Below are 18,921 nucleotides of genomic sequence, written 5' to 3' on the forward strand. Positions count from 1 at the left end.
TGGTTGAAATTAGAGACCTCTTCTTACTGTCTAATGAACAGATCCTAAAAGAACATGTTTTTCAACTTAGAAGGGTGTAAATTTAAGCAAAATAATAATTTAGCTTACATTAACTCAGCAGGAAGCAGGGTACAAACTGATTAATTCTCTATGGCAGATCCACTGCTTTTTTAAGTAACGCAGCTCCATTTCATTAAATTGTCAGGATATCTTGTGGTTTGGTTAGCCTGCCTGGACTTCTCCTTCCTCATGGAATTTCTTTCCACTTGAATTAATGAAATTCAGATGTAAATTTCCTGTTGTTTGCTTGTGATGAGGTATTTGATAAACATACACTCCAGATATCTTTAAAGAAATTTAATACTGAGCATACTGTAAAATATACTTCTTTTTTTTTTAGTGCAGGGCTGATAATTTAGAAGACACGTGGAAGTGTTTTTTCTTTTCAAATACTCTGCTGTGTTTTAGTATTTTTTGTATGGAGGATTCCTCTTTCAAAGCAGTTCAGTAAGCACATGTCTATTAACAAGTACGGACTAAAATGTTTTTCTATCTTTAAGCAGATTATGTGGAAGGAATGCAGTTATAAGAGAGCACCTAGAGTGCATCTTGAGAGCCATTAAACCACTTGAGCAGCTAAGTGAGCTGTTCACTGATACTACTGTTTACTTTAGTCTTCAAAAGTGTTCACCCAGTTGGTAATTAAATTACAAAATAAATAAAGAGCAGATGATAAATATTAATGTAAAGGCCTTGAAGAGGAATTGGAATATTGGTCATTTGAAGACAAAACTCGGGGGTTTTTTTTTTGTGTGTGTGTTTTTGTACAGACATCTTGAAAAAGTAGTCTGACCATGATTCATGTTGGGGAACCATTTAGGAGAAACATTCTTCAAAGAAATACGTCTATGAAAGAAATATATGGATCGTTATGAAGCCGTAGTGTTTTGCAATTGCTTTTAAATTACATGTCCTGTGTCTGGCTATAGTTTGCAGGGCGAAGACAGAGGTACAGCTGTGCTCATGGTTAAACTGGTACTTCTGTGTCATTCAATATTTATATCTTCTTGTGATTAGCTTTTGCCCAAATTCACTAGGTCTCTTCAAAGGAGCTTGGAAGTGCTAGTCATACTCTTCTAATGGTTTTTCTCCGGGCAGAACATCAGCTGCATAACTCTGTAGACGATCAAAAATCTGTTTGGTTTTCTGATTAAGAGACTCTCTGTACCTAGTAGAAGCCAAATGCAATCTAAAGTGTTGTCCTAAAAGGAGAAGAGGGCGCAAGTGATCAGGGAAGTGTGCACTGGGTCTCTAAGGGCACCTGCTAGAATGATCTCCTTTTCTACAGGTTTGGTTCTGGAGAGTGTGTATGTAAGTAAGCGAGGGCATCTGTTCTTTCCTGAAGTGACTAAGGAGTGTACTTACCCTATCAGCTCTGATTCTTAGAGCAATGTTCTTATCTCCCTGTCCAGTTTATTCCTTACAGAAAAGAGGACTCTCTTTGAAACCTGAACGGTTGGATGGCTGACCTGTTTTAGGCATGTTGGTAGTCTCTCCATGCTGTCCTGAAGAAGTCTTCTGTAGTTTTAGGTGCCTGCCTTCCAGTTAACGCACCTTCTAGATAAGACTAAGATCTTGGTAGATTTTAAACCTAGTAACAGGCACTTTCTCTCCTAACAGTCACTCACTGTTACAACTAACAAGATATAATTTATTAGAATTGTACAGAAGATTCTCTTAATGGTCTGTTTAACTTTGAGAAAGCAACTAGGATGTTAATATTTTAAAAACTTATATTGGATGATCTGATACGTAACGTTTTGTTTTGGCTTCAACTTTTGAGTCCATACAGATTTCGGCAAATTTGTTTCAGGGCATGTTTTACACTTTCTTAAAATATGAGTCATACCTTTCCTTAGGCCTGTGATTATTTCATTTCAAGTATTCAGCAAACTTAATTCAAGAAATGTCTTTACTTTTTCATGTAATGATGATACAGTTTTTCACTGTTGTTGGTGTTAGACAGTTGTTTTCCCATACTACACTCGCTTTTCTTCTCCAACTTATGAATATCTCATACCTGGGTTTTTTTTGTTTTATTTTGTTTTTTTATGGTTTGCTTTTATGTGTGCTGGGATTTTCCATTGAGAAATCAGTTCAGACTGGCAGTGTCAGTAGGGCTGTTCCCAGCTGAACTAGCACTAGAGATCTGAGATAGAAAGCTTTGAGTCAACAGAAATGTAACTAGCACTATATCTGCTCTGTTAGTTTTGTGGTCAAATTAGCTAACACTGACTTTTTCAATTTTCTTTCTACTTATATGAAAATGTCTAGATAACAAAATCAACCAGGTACTCTGCTGTCTAGAGGCAGGACTAAACGGGAAGAGTTTTGCTACTGAGGGCCAGGATACATAAATCAGCACGAATAGCCCAGTGTTCATTTTTCTCACTTGTTCCTCTTCTTCATCTTCTACTCCCTGCCCCGCTTCTCTGCTTAAATACATGTTGAAAATCAAATACGTTAATGGCTGCAGTTAGATTTTTAAGCCATGGGCATCATCAAAATCCTTACAAGTTGTGATCAGTTTCAGCAAGGCCATATTAACAAGTCCCATGTTGAACTTCAGTGACAATTAGTTGATTGATCTGATGGAAAGGTGAAGATGCGATTAATGATTTTTTAGATTTAGACTCCATTTTAGAATGGAGTGTAATCTCTGTGTCAGATGGGTGTAAACTTCTGTCATGGTTTAAAGCAACTTCTTTCTGACCTTTGAATTGTCTAAAAGCTACATAGCTACAGTTAACAGGGTGCTGAGGTGGTAAATGACCTTAAAGGGCTGGGCTTAGCCCAGGACCAGTGCAGCCCTTGGACTGGTCAATTCTGAGCATTTTGGAAACGGTGAGAAGTCTTAGGCACAGCTGAAAATTCTGTGTTGTTACATACACTTTTTTTCTTAAAATGTTTGCTTGTATAATGCTGAAACAGTGATTTATTTAAAGTCTTAGTAAGTACTTGTACATACGTAATTTACTTTGCAGAGTTGATAGAAATCAAACTTGGGGAAAGTTGGGCAGATCTAAACTCACCTGTAGTTAGCTGAATAATTGCACTTTAAAAATGAAATTGTTGCTGAGATTTTGGTGTGGCATTGTAAAGTATAATGCTATTAAAGAGGTTTTTTACCCTTAAATAGCAAGTAAATGGCATTAATTAAGCTATCGTGTCTTTGCTGACCTGTTCTATATGTTTCTGGTCCTGAATACCTCATGGCTAGCAGAATATTCTGCTCAGACTGGGGTAGGGGGAAGGTGGAGGTAGTGGGTTTATTGGTGGAATTAGGTTTTAAAAGGTAATTGGCTTCTACTTTTTATTTTTTATTCCTTTTGCTTTCGGATATATTTGTTAAGTATAATTTGTGTAGGTTGTCCCGTTACCCCCAATCTTCTTGTATTTGCTTAGTGTATGTTTTGAGGAAATCAGTGGTTTTTGGTTTGGCTCAGCTGGATAAATGTTCTACCTTGTAGTAGTTTAGATTTCATTTTGTTATTAAAAGTCAAGCTGTAGTGCTTATTTTTGCCTGCAGCAAATTTCAAACTGTTTGTAGGTGTAAAGATGTAGGATTTTGAAGAGTACAGTGTAATAAAATTTAAAATTACAGAATATACTATACAGTGCTTGTAGCTTCTTATTCCAGAGGCATCGCTGAATAGTCTGGGCTTCTCCACTGCAATTCCACCACTGCCATTCCATTTTCTCTTCTTTTGGAGGGAGTTAAGATTTCCTCTGTAAATTGAAAACATCTGAAAAGATTTTGGTATAATTAATGTTAGACACTGATTATATATAGTGTTTTTTAATATAAAAGGTTTTTTTTTTTACAGTACTAATGAACATTGTTTTTTTCTCCCTCAGGAGAATATATAAAAAACTGGCGGCCAAGATACTTCCTGCTAAAGACAGATGGCTCTTTCATAGGCTATAAGGAGAAGCCCCAGGATGTGGATCTGCCATATCCACTCAACAACTTTTCAGTGGCAAGTATGTATTTCCAGTATTTATTATTCTCTCAGCATATTGACAAAATATCTGCTACATATTGCTTCACGTGTTGTTCAGAATTTATTGGTAACCCTGGAAGTCTGATGCCATGTGTCAGACTAGTGCACCACTAATCTTATGTCCAGCTCTACAAGGTAGCTTTACAAGAGCATTGAAGATTTTACTATGGGTTGGTTTTTGAATATTTTTGGAAGTCTAAGTTCTCATTTTTGTGTATTTGTGTCTGAAGTGTCTGTAACTAACATTTGAGAAATGATGGTTGTAAGAAGAAAATTCTTGGGAAGCTTACCTTTATTCAGATCATTGACCTCTTTTCTCTTTTTCAGTGGTATCTCTGAATTCACTTGAAAACTCAAATTAATTAGAAAATTATCTAGACTGTCAAATGACACAAAATCATGCTGAATTATTTTTCTGTTGGATAATCAGGTAATCAGCTCTCCAGCCTGGTTAATCAGTAATTTCAAGCAATCAGACAATTTGCATATATTAGCAAAGCTACAAAGTGTGTATCTGTTGGATAAAGTGAAGATGTTTTTATTTCTTTTTTCCAAGAATGTTTCTAAAAGACAAATCTGTAGCTTTTTTGATCTGGCAAAGTGAGATTGGTAGAAGAGTGTTTCTGAACAGAAATTAAAGTATTTGTGGAGCAAAACTAAGGGAGCAAAAAATTTCCCAGAGTATGAGTTGTGGATATCATAGCTGGAAACTTTCAGAGGAACACTAGAAAATTTATCCAATTTCTTTCAAAATTGTATTACCATACTGTGATAAAATAAATGGTGATGTTTAGTTTTTTAGAGGAGTATTGGAGCCACAGGAGCATGTGTGCATAAGGAAGGGGTTCCGTTCATCTGCATCGCTGAAGATGGAACAAATACTACTGAGACTGAATTTACCTGTTTTCTTGATAAAATTATTCTTGAGGTTGACTCATCCTGTGTATACAAAGTAATTTGGGTATTGCATTTGGCAAGAAAATAACGTTGTGCTCCAAGCCCATGTCTTGTCCCACAACTAGAGGAGGAAAACTTTGCATATTCTGATTGTGACAGAAGTCTTACAAATGATACTGAGCATGCAAGCCTTCAAATAATATTAGAGGCTCATTTCGTCTTGTTGCTATTCAGCATAAAAAGTAGTGGTGTCTTTAAGTTGTTCGTATGAGTAGGAATTGACTAGATCATAGGCCGTTATTCCTTAGTTATTGCTCTGAATATCCTAACCTACTCATTTATAGCAGTTAGTAGTTTCCTAGATACTTCTTCCCCGATGTCCAGCAGAAGGAACATTTGTAGAACTACACTGGGGTTTTTTGTCCTGTATTACCTTGTTCTTCTTTGCATATCTAGACTTCCTTTGCTGCAGCAACTAGAAGGATGATCCAAAATGGTAGTTCTGCTAAGCAAAGAAATGCATAATTAGCAATTAATTCTAGTGTATTGATACTGGTGGGTTTTTTTTGTTTTGATACTCAGAGGTCGTCTTATGCAATTCTGATATTAGAATGCTGCCCCTGAACTTTGCCTTGATGGAAATTGGAAGATTTCGTATTGTTTTCCAAAATGACACCTCCACTACCTATCTCCACCACTTGCACACCCCCCCCCCCCCAAAAAAAAATCCTTTCTGCAACTAGCAAGCCACATAGGTCTGATTCTTAGGCAATGTAAGCTAAAGGAACAGGCATGCAATATTATTTGAAGAAATACAGTTTTGGTAAGTAAGATGAGTTTTTCTGTTTTCTGTCAGGAAAGGAGTAATTTAATCAGAAATGATTGCTGATCGGTGCAAGAATAGGGAGATTTTTCACTCAAAAAAGGAATTCCATAAAATTAAGCAAAGTACCTATGTGGAATTCACACGATGAAAAGCCAAAGTCTTCCGGATTCAGAATGTTTGGATAAGATTCCAGTTTTTAACTTAGTTTTAATTAAATGAATTGTGTTTGATCTTGAGTAAGAAGTACAAAATTATGTGACACACAGAAAAGTTTAAAATAAAAAACAGTATGGTATTACACTATAAATTGCAAAGGACTGTAAGTTTTTCATCAGCTATTTTATCTGCCTGAAGATGAGGTCATCAGTAGGGCAAATAAACAAACAAACAAAACCACTGTATGAATGAATCAGATCTCATTGGCAGTACCTGCTAAATGTCAAGAACTGGTCTCATGGCCTCTGATCCAAGAGTTCCGGGGCTGCTGCGGTAGGTTTGTGGCCACAAGCAGTGCAACATATTTTTCCTGTAATAGTGAAGTACGTTTTTCATAAATTACTAGCCAGGCAGATGGAGTGTGAGATCACTGTTAATACCATCTTGATTAGGTTGGCAGGGACTTAAAGATATGTCTTTACAGTCCTATCTTCATGTAATCTTTGTAGCTATCTGTAAAGTGAGAGTGTGGTCTCAGTCTACTTTTTGCTCTCCAAATGATAGACATCTTTGGCTCTTGCTTACAGCTTGTTATTTAAGCAGAAAAGGCCAAGGCTGATGTGGTATTATTTTCGTAGTGCTGTTGGAGTTGAACATTGGAAAGTTTGCACAGCTCTGCTTTGTATGGTAGTTGTCCTGTAGTTTAAAACTTCTATATCCAGCCCTGTCAAACTAGTTCCTTCCATCTTATAGCTATTTTTCCACCAGTATCCACTGCCTTCCACTGCTGCGACACCAGGCTTACTTTTGCAAAAGGCTTTTTCCCAAGCATAGTATAATTTTCCATAGAGTGGCTCCCTGATCTCTTCCAAGATAACTGTAAAGTCCCACACCTGAGCATTACGCTCTCCCTGGTCTTGTGTTGCCTGCATACTCCGTCGGGAGTAACAGGAAGGCCAGAGAGAATGAAGTTATTTTACATACTGCTAACAGTGCTTCCAGTGCTAAATATGTTTTGTTAATAGAGCCTTTCTCATCACGTAGTGTTTTGTCACAGGATGGAGTGTTCGGAGGCCATCCCTTTTCCTTGGAGTGATCTGGGAGGAAATGTGGGGGGGAAGGCGTTGGGAAGTGGGGGTGTAAACAGGTACAAGCTTTATGCAGAGGGGGAGAGCCGGAGGCACACTTCAGCCCATTGCCTGCTGCCCAAAATGCAGGGGAACTGCATGGGCCTGAGATGGGGGTGGGTGATCTCTCTTTTTGGAGCTTAAGTATGTCCCTGAAGATGAGACGGAGTTGACTGGAGAGTATGACAGAGGGGGGGCTGGTTGGAGCTGAGCCCTGTCTGTGGATACAGGACTGTCCCCTTGGTGTCCTGGGCAGGGGCTTCACCTCCCCACGGCTGCCACTCTACCGCCTTCGGGCACATGTGAAAGTCAGTGATGAGCACCCCACACCACATCTGCGGGCTTGCTGCAAAGTTGCAGGGGTGAACAAATCAGCCAGATCTGGTGACACTGGACAGTGTGTAGGAATCACTCTGGTTTCTCTCCTGTGGAGCCAGCTTATTTTATACCAGAGTAATTTTCTTCACATGGGAGTTTAGAGCGCTGTGTATTTGAAGTATGCTTTTAGTTCCTTAATGCTCATCCCCTGACACTTAGGCTCACAAAAAATTGTGTTGTGGTATCAAACCATACATTTAAAGATAAATGAAGGTGATGTAATTACATTAGTGGGAAATTCATTGGGGAAACTTAAAACTGGTTGATACTGGTTTTCAGAGGTAAATTCAGCAGTGTGAGCTTACCTGAATTGACTGGTTCAAAATCAGTTTAGCTCTTTTCAGGTAGAGACAGGTAGTTGCAAGTAATCAAGCTATTGTAGCTTGAAGACATACTCTTGATTGACTGAGTGGGTGTGCATTCCTAGCCCACTTCAACTGCAAAATAAAATATGTTAATGTAAATTGCTTTTCCTTAGGCATTTATGCAGTCAGAACCAGTTTAAAAATAATTTGGATTCAATTGGTACAACTTCTCTGTACAGGCAGAGGCCTGAAAAAAATGTACTGGCTTTTAAAACTCCATTATGGTGCTTTGGAACAAGACTAGTACTCTGGGTGACAGGATGTATACCCTTAGGGGCCCACCCAAAAAAGAACAAGGACTCACAATGCTGTTTTTAAATGGTCCAGTATTGCCTAAGTAGGATCAACACTGCAACACCTTGGTCTTTAATGGTCATCGTTATTGGAGAAAGCCGAGTGAAGAAGAGGCAGTGGCTTCAATTCTGCTTAAGGAGCATTTGTGGCTTTACTGATGAAAAAATACTTCCCACATATGCAATGAGTATGTAGGTAATCACATAGCACATTTGGGATGAGGCATCTCTAAGAATTGGCCCTTTGCCTTCATTTTGATCTTTACATAGGGAATAATTGGGAAGAGCTGTATCCCTTCACAGTAGCCTTTGAGCTTTGGCCAAAAATGATGTCACCTGGAATTTCTGTCATATCTTGAAAGATAGCACTTTCTAAGCACTCTGTGGTACAGCTACCCTTTTTCTTGTCTTTGGGAAAAAAAAAAAGTGAATTCTAGTTATTGTGAGAAAGTAACATTTTGTAACATGTTTTCCTTTATTTTGTGTGGTTTTTTTTTTTTTTTTCCTCTGCAGAAATGATTATCCATGAACCTTGGCTATTTTAAATGGAGAAGCTGTGCTACTTTTTCCTAGTCCTAATCTTTCAGTGGGCCAGAAACAAGATTTTATTATTTTGGGGATTTTAAAATCTTCAAAACATAGAAATCGAAAGGTTTCAGGGGAATGACGTTAGGGCTATAAAGAATTCTGAAGAGAGTCTCTAAAGAAATGGGTAGGAAAATATATATGTATGTTTTAAGTTAGATTAAATTAGCTGTCAAAATACTTAGGCATTAGGCGTGACCTTGCATGCAACTCCACAATTAACTTTTCAATGAGATTTAAGTTTGAAGTCCCATTTTTTTTTAATTGTCACAACACTGGATGACATGAACCCAGAGATAAGCATGTAACTGTAGATACTTATAATTACAGTGTAGATTTCCTTCCAAAATAATAATGGTGCAATTGAATAAATAGTGGTCATTCAACTCTGAAAATACTTGTGGGGAGAAAGGGCAATGTATGTGTAATGTACTGCATATGCAAATACGTCTATGGAAATTCAAACTCAAATCTAATGTGGATAACGAATGTTACTGTCTGTGTTGGATGGGGAAATGTTTAGCTTTCTGGAAAACCGAACCACTGATTTTCTTTGGGAGGCTTTCATATTACTTTATGAATGGTTTCCAGGTGGTATAGTTGGTATTCTGTCATTTGACTTAGAAGTTTGGATTCAGTTGTTGGCTTGGGTCATAAACGAAAATGAGTTCCTTGGTCTCATCCTTCCATTTTAATGGACAGTGGTGTCTCAGACACCGATATAGCATACTGTAATTTCTAATTACCTCTAAATAGGGCCTGGTATGAGCATGGCAGGTCGAAGTTGAAGTTTATAGCCAGGTCTAAGAGTTTTTACGCTGGTATGATACACCCAGTTACATAAATAAAACTGAGATGTTTACATGAAGGACAGAGAAGGATGTATAATTTTACTGTCTTCTGTGAAAAGAAACTAAACCTCAGGCAAAACACAACAGTATCGTGCAGAAATGTATTTTCATTCTCCCCCTTTGCATGAAGGGGCAACTAGCAAACTAGTTGTAATGACAGAAAGACATAGATGCTACTTCAGTACTTTTTGGAGTGTTGGAAATAAAAGACTTTCCAGCACGATGAAGTGCATCAGGGATGATCTTTTTCAAGGAATATAATTAAGTTTTTTGTGTCTGTTATGCAGTCATATATGTTCTTGTATGATCAAAGCACGTATAAGTACTTGTTATGAGCCAAGCCCTACAGAAGTGGGATTTCTACCCATAGAGAACAAAAAGTGAGTCCCTGCTCCAAAATACTAAAATTCCAAATATAAAGCAAGGGACAGCAGATGGATGCAAACAGATGGGGAGAGTATGAGAAAACAATGAGACAGTATTAGCCTGTAGTACAGGCAGTGGTCTCAGCACATCAACAACTAATCCATTGTCAAGGTTAGATTTTTACTCTCTTCTCCCTTCTTTTCTCTCTCCCTCCTTCCCTCCCCCGTGTTTTTTAAGACATGATGAAGGAGACTTTTAAGGAGGATTTAAAAGAGAACCAGTATGGCAAACAGAAATTAAAAATGCTTTTGAGAAATGGCGCTGAAATTGGAACAGTAGAAGGATAGGTGGCATTTTGATACTGAATAAAGTGATACCAAGGATGAGGGTAGGCTGTGGAGACAGACCGTGTTGAAAAGCTGCCTATATTTGATGTGATAGAGCTGGTAAGAAAAGAGGAATTCAAAGAGAAAAGTGATATGATCAAAGGGACAATGGAGAAAAATGATCTGTCCAACAGTTTTGGGGATGACATTTTTAGTGGTAAACTGCATTTGTTGGGACCAAAGAAGGGGTATTAAAATTGTTCACATAAATCTCTATGTGACCAAACTTATTTTTAGGCGTCAAATTCCCCATAGATAAAATGTAGTGAGAAAGGACAGAGCCTTTTGGAAAGCCCCAGAAAAGTAGGTTTCCCCTAGGGAGTAGGTAAACAAGTGGGAGAATCAAGAGAGGACCAAGGTAAGGGAGTGTGTGTGTGGGTGTGTGTATACATATATTTGTACATATATGTAAAACCCATGTCTTTTCATATGTATATGAGCAAAAGCACATGTATCAGCCTCAATGTTTGAAAATGGTGTATTACTTCTGCTATTTGTCTACTACTTGTCTAACAAAAAAAGTCATCAGAGAAAAGTGTGGATTTGGAGTGCAGAGTAGCAGTAATGGAAAAAGGTAGTTGTAAGCAGTGTGTTAATTGAATTTAGACATGAGAAAGAAAAAATGGGAGTAGCAACTGAGTAGGCAACGGTTTGGACAAACGTGTTTATCTTGTGAAGGAAAGACCAAGAAAAGAATAAGAAATCAACATTAAATTGTAATACAAATAGATAGATACATAGATAGATAGATTTAGACATCTGTATGTAGATAGCTCTCTCTGTATATATTTAAAAGTGCATATATTCTAAACAATGCGAGCAGTGGTTCGATACTGGTTTTTTTATGTCATATGATAATCACAGGAAGTTATCTTTTGCGGTAAAACTCAGTCTGTATTAGAAATAATTTCTGTGCAACCTTCTGTTCATTTTTTAGTGCAATTTTTTGTGGCTGCTTGTTTGCTTAGTATTCTTGTCTAGCCGTATCAACAAATTCTGCTGAAGTTGAAAGCTTCCATATATGAAATAATAAAATGGTATTAGTGTTCTTTCTATTTTTTTTTATGCTGAATGAATGTATTTAGGAAAAGAACACTGGTGATTATATGGTTAAAGTTATAGAATTCAAACTTTAAACTTTTTAATAAAATCTGAACAGATGATCTGTGCTTTTTTTTTTTTTTGGAACTGGCAGGTTTCAGGCCCTCTAATTGGCTTCCCAGCTTTGCAGAGTAATTACAGCTTCAAGCAAACTTTGTCATCTGTGGTTCAGAATGGTGTAAAGTAAACAGAACGTTTTGAAATACAGTTTGTAGTTAGAGTTGCTCAGGAGAGTTTAACTAGCATAACTATTTAATTTAGATAGTAGCAGTTATTTGAAAAAGATGGTCTAACATTTTAGAATTGTCAGATTGTTTGTGGATATGGAGATGAAAGTTAACCTCTGGTACGTACCTGGCTTTTTTTTTTTTGTTTTAAAAAGAGAAGTTCAATACTTGAGAAACATCCATTGCATTTCTTTATACTGGTTTAATTTCATTTTTTCCGTTTTCTGTATAGATACAAAAATGGCCAAACGAGTGCTACAGACTTGTTGGAACAGAGATGTCAGTTTCTGTTACTGATTTTTTATTTTGCTGCTTCGACCAAGTGTTCTCCCCCAAGCTTTTTCATCCCCTCTAATATTAAAGGGGAAGATTCTCATGACTGATGTTTAATCCCAGCAAGACAGAAAGCTTTAGGATTGAAATGTGTAATTCCAAGTTGTAGATGGCTAGCATACAAGAACACAAAGTTGAGTCTGTCTGTTTACTGGCTTACTCATCTTTTTGAATGATAATTTAGACTTCCAACTGTTTTGAGTTGAGATTCAGCCCTTTAATTACATATGTTTATGTATAGTAGCAAACTTGAAGACATTATGGTAGAGCGTTCTCTACTCTTGGTAATGACCCAACTATCACTCGAGCTTCGGAGCCAGCTCCCAGTAGCCAGTTTCACTCATTCTTCTATGCTTTTGTAGTTTCCAAACTACTCTCTGTCTAAAACTACTACATTTTTTCCCAGTAATTAGTAGTAAAATATTTTGGTAATTAGCAGTAACTGTGTATTAGAGCACTTATTCATCTTAATAGATTTTTTTTTTTTTTTTTTTTTTTTAGCTGTAGGTGAAAGACATTCACAAACAAGCTTTTATTCATGTTGCAATCATGACAGGAAAGTTGTTTATCCCATACATTTGTATATAGCAGCACACAAAGCATGTGGGTGTACTAAATATCAGCAGACTTCAGTTACTTTTATCTACTTGAGAAGGATGGGTAGCATACCACTTTCAGAAATACATTGGTCCTCCACTTCTTTCTGAAACTCATTTTGCTTCAGAAGGGAAGGATACAAACATATTCAATTTTAACCTTCCACAAGGAAATTAAATCTTTAGCCACTTTTAACAGAATATTAAAAAAAGCTCATTAAGTTTTGCTAGATTTTATTTTTCAATAACATCCTTCAGTGATAGTGAAATGGTATTTTTGGTTTTTTTTTTAATGTTTTCAGTGCCATTTTCAATCGTTAAGGTATTTTTTATTACATTTAATTGATTTAGTTAATAATCTGTAATGAAAACTCAGAGAGTAAATACTCTGGTAGTTACAGAACTTAGTATGTGCATCTGTATGTTTTGTTCTTGTTAATGTATATCATCTCTTTGAGGACTGTCTGAAAAAATTAATATAAATAGTACCAATAATACATCTATATATTAGATACAGATTTACATAGTGTACATAATAATATATGTAATATTTATTATACTATACATGTACAGTATATATAGGTAAAGACCATATTATAGATAGCATTTGGTCATAGGCAGGCTTAATCTGTTAGTTCCGATTTTTGCGTGCTTGAGTTAGCAAACTTAAATTAATTGTATGTATTTGCAATCAGAAAATAAATGGTGAAAATCGAAGTCTTCAGGTCCATTACAGACACTGGAGAGGATGTGCTTTTTAATTGGTACAGACTTTTCTGCAGGTTTGACTATGTATGTTTTTGCTTTCAGATTGTCCTAACACATTCACCTCACCTTTTCTGTCCCTGGCAGCTTCTTTTACCATCCTTGTAAACTAGCTACTCTAGTTTAGCTATTCTCTAGCTATCCCCCAAGTTTTTCACAGGTTCCGGTCTTATTCCTGTCCCATTTCCACTCTTCTCCCTTTATTCCCTGGTCTTTTGTTCCCGACATCTCTTCTGGAAATAACTTGCTGTATGTCATCTCTTTGGATTGGATTTTGCCTCAACGAGGTGGTTTCTTTTTCATATTGTCTGAGGAATAGGATGAGGCATTATGAATATAGGAGAAAGAGCTTTCCATTTAGCAGATGTAGAGGCAGGAGATAGCTGTAGCCTCTGGATTATACTCAATGCATAGATTTTCAGTGATTTTGTGCTTTAGTAATTGTTATTGTAATTTTTTACCCTCCTCCCACTGCACTCTTATCCCTCCCACATGTAGTGTGGCCAGATGCCTTACATTTTCACAGGAATACTAAAAGGATATCAAAGGTCTTGGTTTGCCAAGTTTTAAGTCTTGTCTCCAAAAAGTAGTATTTTCCAGCAGCGTGCAGCTTTAGGCAGACACCCAGCAAAGAAAATTTCAGCCTACATGATTGAAGTGTGATAGGATTAAAGATGAGAGGATGGTTTTGTCAGGAGTGAAATGAGATAATCTTAGAGCAGACAATGCTTCTAGTCTCTTCTGTTAAAAAGGTAGCCTGACACATTCCTTAGAGCTACAGCTGAGGAAGTTAAGAAAACAAATAGCCTGTTAACCCTAGTCTCACCATCATCACGATCATAACTTGGACTTCAATCATATTCCTGAAGATGGGGGTTTCTTTGATCTCATGAGTAATATTTGCACCCAGCTACAAGCCTGGTTAAGTATCCTAAGTAGCTCTGCTTCATCATGCTCCCCAAGTTCCCATCATCTGCTTCTGTCCTCCTTGTTTATCTTCCAGCTTTTTTGTTAAATGTCCTCTTCCTGTGTCCATCCTGCTGTAGCTCTTTTCTCTAAATGTTGAGGATGGGTCTCATCCCATCTAAGACCTAGCTGAGTTTATAAGAGCAGTGAGGTTGGATTACTGTTTCTCTTTTTGAGTCTCCACAGTGTATGCAGGTTTGTTAAATGTAATGTCATCTCTTTGACCAGTGAGCAGTCTGACTTACATAATAATTTATAGATGTATGGTTAGTATATAGGTTTGTGCATCAAGGAATACACACCCGTGTAGTGCAATATTTCCTTTATTCCTCTTTCATTTTTTATACATGTGTCTGTCAACCTTCTGAGGGTTCTGCTAAGCTGCAGAAAAAAAATCCTGTTGACAGAGATACCCGCTTTCCATTCTTCTTTGCTTTTTCAAATTAAAAAATTACAGTATGCATGAAAATTCTTGAATCAAGGTGTCCTCACAAAGACCCCCCTAATATCAGTTCTTTCATGCCTGTATTAAGGATGGTCTAGTACCAGGAAGTCTGATGATATTTGCTGTGGGTTTATATCGTGGAGACAGAGGCTGTTTCTTAGACAATTGTGTCCCACATTTTTCAGGTGTTCAGGCATGCAAATCAATGCCTTAAACTAAGGCTTTAAGCTCATTATGAGCTAGTAATATTAAAGAGAATTGCTTTAATGTACTTTCAGTGTGCAGCTACATTTCAGAAGGTGAGCTATGAGTATGCATCTTGTACAATTAACACCGGCAACAAAGGCATAAGAGAGAAAGCAAAAGCAGGGTAGAGGGTACTTCCGTATGCTGAGTTTTAGAAATTTGCTAGGTCTGATGCAGTTCCTTGGAGAATATTTAAAATACATTCCTGTAAAATTGCAGATGATAGTTGAGGTTTTGGGACCCTGAATTTGTGAAGAAAAATATGTCAAGCCAATATAATTTATTTCTGTGAAAGAATAGCATACCTTGTGAAGTGGTACATGTCATATAACATGACTTTAGTAAAGTGTTGACATTAACTGGAATAAATAAAATGTAATTCAGCAAGAGTAAGTGCAAGGTTTTATGCTAAAGAATAGTCAACTATGTCAGAAGAAGGTGTCGGTCAACTGGTAGGTGGTAGCTCTACCAAAAGGAAGTTTCAGTGGATCATAAGTGAACAGGAATTCTGCTGCCATATTCATTATTGATTGATATGTGAACCTGATAAATAATTTTAAATCACACATTTGATCTGGATGAGCTTTGAGCAAGTGATAGCATTCCAGAACATGAGATGTGATGTTTGAGTCTATTTCGTGGTAGCTGCAGGAAAACAAATTACATTTTTTGCCAGAGTAACCTTAACTTCACAAAGATGTTTAAATATATTTGCATGAATAAAGAGTTCTTATAGATCAGTGTTTTGCAAATCTAATCACAGAATCACAGAATGTTAGGGATTGGAAGGGACCTCAAAAGATCATCTAGTCCAATCCCCCTGCCGGAGCAGGTTTACCTAGACCATATCACACGGGAACGCGTCCAGGTGGGTTTTGAATGTCTCCAGAGAAGGAGACTCCACAACCTCTCTGGGCAGCCTGTTCCAGTGTTCGGTCACCCTCACCGTAAAGAAGTTTTTCCTCATGTTTATGTGGAACCTCCTGTGTTCCAGCTTGCACCCATTGCCCCTTGTCCTGTCAAGGGATGTCACTGAGAAGAGCCTGGCTCCATCCTCATGACACTTGCCCTTTACATATTTATAAACATTAATGAGGTCACCCCTCAGTCTCCTCTTCTCCAAGCTAAAGAGACCCAGCTCCCTCAGCCTCTCCTCATAAGGGAGATGTTCCACCCCCTTAATCATCTTCGTGGCTCTGCGCTGGACTCTCTCTAGCAGTCCCCTGTCCTTCTTGAACTGAGGGGCCCAGAACTGGACACAATATTCCAGATGCGGCCTCACCAGGGCAGAGTAGAGGGGGAGGAGAACCTCTCTCGACCTGCTAACCACACCCCTTCTAATACAGCCCAGGATGCCATTGGCCTTCTTGGCCACAAGGGCACACTGCTGGCTCATGGTCATCCTGTTGTCCACTAGGTCCCCTAGGTCCCTTTCCCCTACGCTGCTCTCCAACAGGTCTGTCCCCAACTTGTACTCATGGAGAGTGGCCTAGCAATGACTTCCGCCAGCTCCCTCAGCACCCGCGGGTGCATCCCATCAGGGCCCATGGATTTATGGACGTCCAGGTTGCTTAATTGGTCCCTGACCCAGCCCTCATCTACCAAGACAGATTCCTCCTCTATACTGACTTCTTCTGGGGCCTCAGGGGTCCAGGGCTCCTCAGGACAGCCTCCAACAGTATAGACAGAGGCAAAGAAGGCATTCAGTAACTCCGCCTTCTTTTTATCCTCTATATGTTTAGTTATATAATAATGTTTAGTACAGTATGCTATATCGTAACACCTAATATACAGTCTCACTGAAGCATTGCCAGAATAACCAGTGTTGTGGTCTTGTGACAAAAGAGTAATAGGCAGTCTACTGTATGTCTAGAATTGTGTGACAAGGAAGATCTTGGATCTGAAAGCACAACCTGTGAGGACTGAGAGATAAAATAGTGTTCAAATGTCTAAAAGGGATAGATGCTGAAAAGAGAAAATAAATTAGTCAATAGGGCAAGAAACAATATGCTTAAATTATAGGAGCAGTTGCATTAAATGCTAGGAAAAATCTTCCAATTATAAAAATAATTGATTTCCTTATAGTTGGATGGAATAGTTTGCTTACAGATGTTTTGAAATCAATACTTTACGGGGATTGTAGAAAGAGTTTAGACAAATACTTACGAGAAATAACATAGATAGACCTGATTCTGCCCTGGGGCACAAAGAGAACTAGATGATTTCCTGGGGCAACCCCACTGGAGGTGTGTATGGGATTATTCTATAATAATCAGACTAGTTTCAACATCTGAATTTTCTCAGATAGGATATTTTACAGTAAATCTGATCCTGAAGTGACAGTAGCGTGGATAATTGTGGCATGGTTACCACTAAAGGGAAAATGTCTTATTCCTCCTGCCAGGTACAGATGGAAAAATGTGCCTCTGGCTACTGCTGTTACCTTGGCATACCAGAGCAATCCGGGATCTAATACTCTTCTTACCCTCATAACAGAGACCTAGTTTGCAAATGGAGATCGCACTCTTTCTATGGGCAGCAGTACAAGTTCCATCAATTATTCTGACTCCTTTCTTCACCCGATGATTATTACCTGCTACCTTTTGTTCAAGCCCATGGTTATATTGCCATTCTGTATTTCCTTATACATGCTGGATACATGTTGGATAGGTATACATAAGCTATATGTATTTTATCTAAGTAATTTTATTTGCTCTTCACCCGTTAACTGGCAATGTATAAAAGAGGCAATGTTATGTCTTTCTCTAGAATGCCAACTAATGAAAACAGAGCGACCAAAGCCAAACACATTCATTATCAGATGTCTTCAGTGGACCACTGTCATAGAGAGGACGTTCCACGTAGACACTCCGGAGGAACGGTGAGGGTTTTATTTTTGTTTTGCTTTCTGTGTTCTTTACGCAGAAGCCTCGGCACAGTCTCTGCTGGGACTGCACAACGATCAGCACTTGAAACTGTGACATTCTGAGCACATCTGAACAGTTACTTGAAGAATTTATAAGTCAGCTTCTGTAAAATATTATCTGAGCTCATAGCTAGTGTAAGAGTTGCCTGTGAGTAGGTGGGATGAGTGTGTTCAAATAAGCCAAAACTATGTCATGATATGTCTCTGAAGTGTTAAATTTTGAACAATACAAGCCTGCATTTTCCAGCCTTGCTGTCTTAAATTTTCCTTTTACTCCTCCTAATACACTCCTTTTTTTTTTTTGGCACAGAAAGCAGTACATTTATTATAATTTATTTTATGTTTGCGTATTAGTTTTTCTTGATTCAGTGAACTTACACAAACTCCTAAGAGTTAACTTTTTTAATGCACCGAAAGCATGTAGGAGATATAGGATGGTGTACCTTGCTAGAATGTTCTATACTGTGTCTCTGGTTAGATGCACTGAGTCTTCCCACTGTGGGCATCTGACCTGTTGAGACACATACTATGATTTGGCTTTATTCATATTGTTTGTATCAATAAATAAGCAATGACTTTGCTTTTTCTTTTGTTTCTCTTTCATTAGTATATTCACTTAGATTTTTTTTTTCCTACCTTGATACTGTTTCTCCACCCTATCTTTCTTCTCGTATGCAGCGTAGATCCTCTTACTGCATTCAGTAATACCACCAGACTCCTCCCGTATCCCTTGCTGGCTGAGCAAATAGCAGCAGGTACTGCACTTGGTGTGGGGCTATGGCGTGCTGATGGGCCGACTGGTGTATCTGTGCTGGTTAGCCAGCACGCAGGATAGCTGTGGGCTCAGGTGCCCCTGCTTGTGCCTCCACAGAAACCCTCATCTGGACCTGCCCCTCTGTGCAGCCACTGCTTTTTTATGATGCTTATAGGAATTTAATTATCTTTCAGGGCCTTTTTCTCAGGGGAATTGGAAATTAGCCAACCAGTTGAGTTTTAAGAGGAGACAGACAAAGAGTTGAACA

The 18,921-nt window shown here is 38.1% G+C and overlaps 1 protein-coding gene across 2 annotated transcripts in view; it reads left to right on the plus strand.

Moving 5' to 3' along the window:
* Nucleotides 1-18,921, plus strand: part of AKT3 (AKT serine/threonine kinase 3) — a 171,952-nt gene that overhangs the window by 76,777 nt on the left and 76,254 nt on the right. For both annotated transcript variants that reach the window (XM_068408690.1, XM_068408607.1), the window contains exons 3-4: nt 3,919-4,044; nt 17,743-17,854. In XM_068408690.1, coding sequence (XP_068264791.1) covers nt 3,919-4,044; nt 17,743-17,854 — 238 coding nt within the window. The remainder of the gene's footprint in view (nt 1-3,918; nt 4,045-17,742; nt 17,855-18,921) is intronic.

Source organism: Nyctibius grandis, chromosome 1 (genome assembly GCF_013368605.1).
Source record: "Nyctibius grandis isolate bNycGra1 chromosome 1, bNycGra1.pri, whole genome shotgun sequence".
Lineage (NCBI taxonomy): Eukaryota > Metazoa > Chordata > Aves > Nyctibiiformes > Nyctibiidae > Nyctibius > Nyctibius grandis.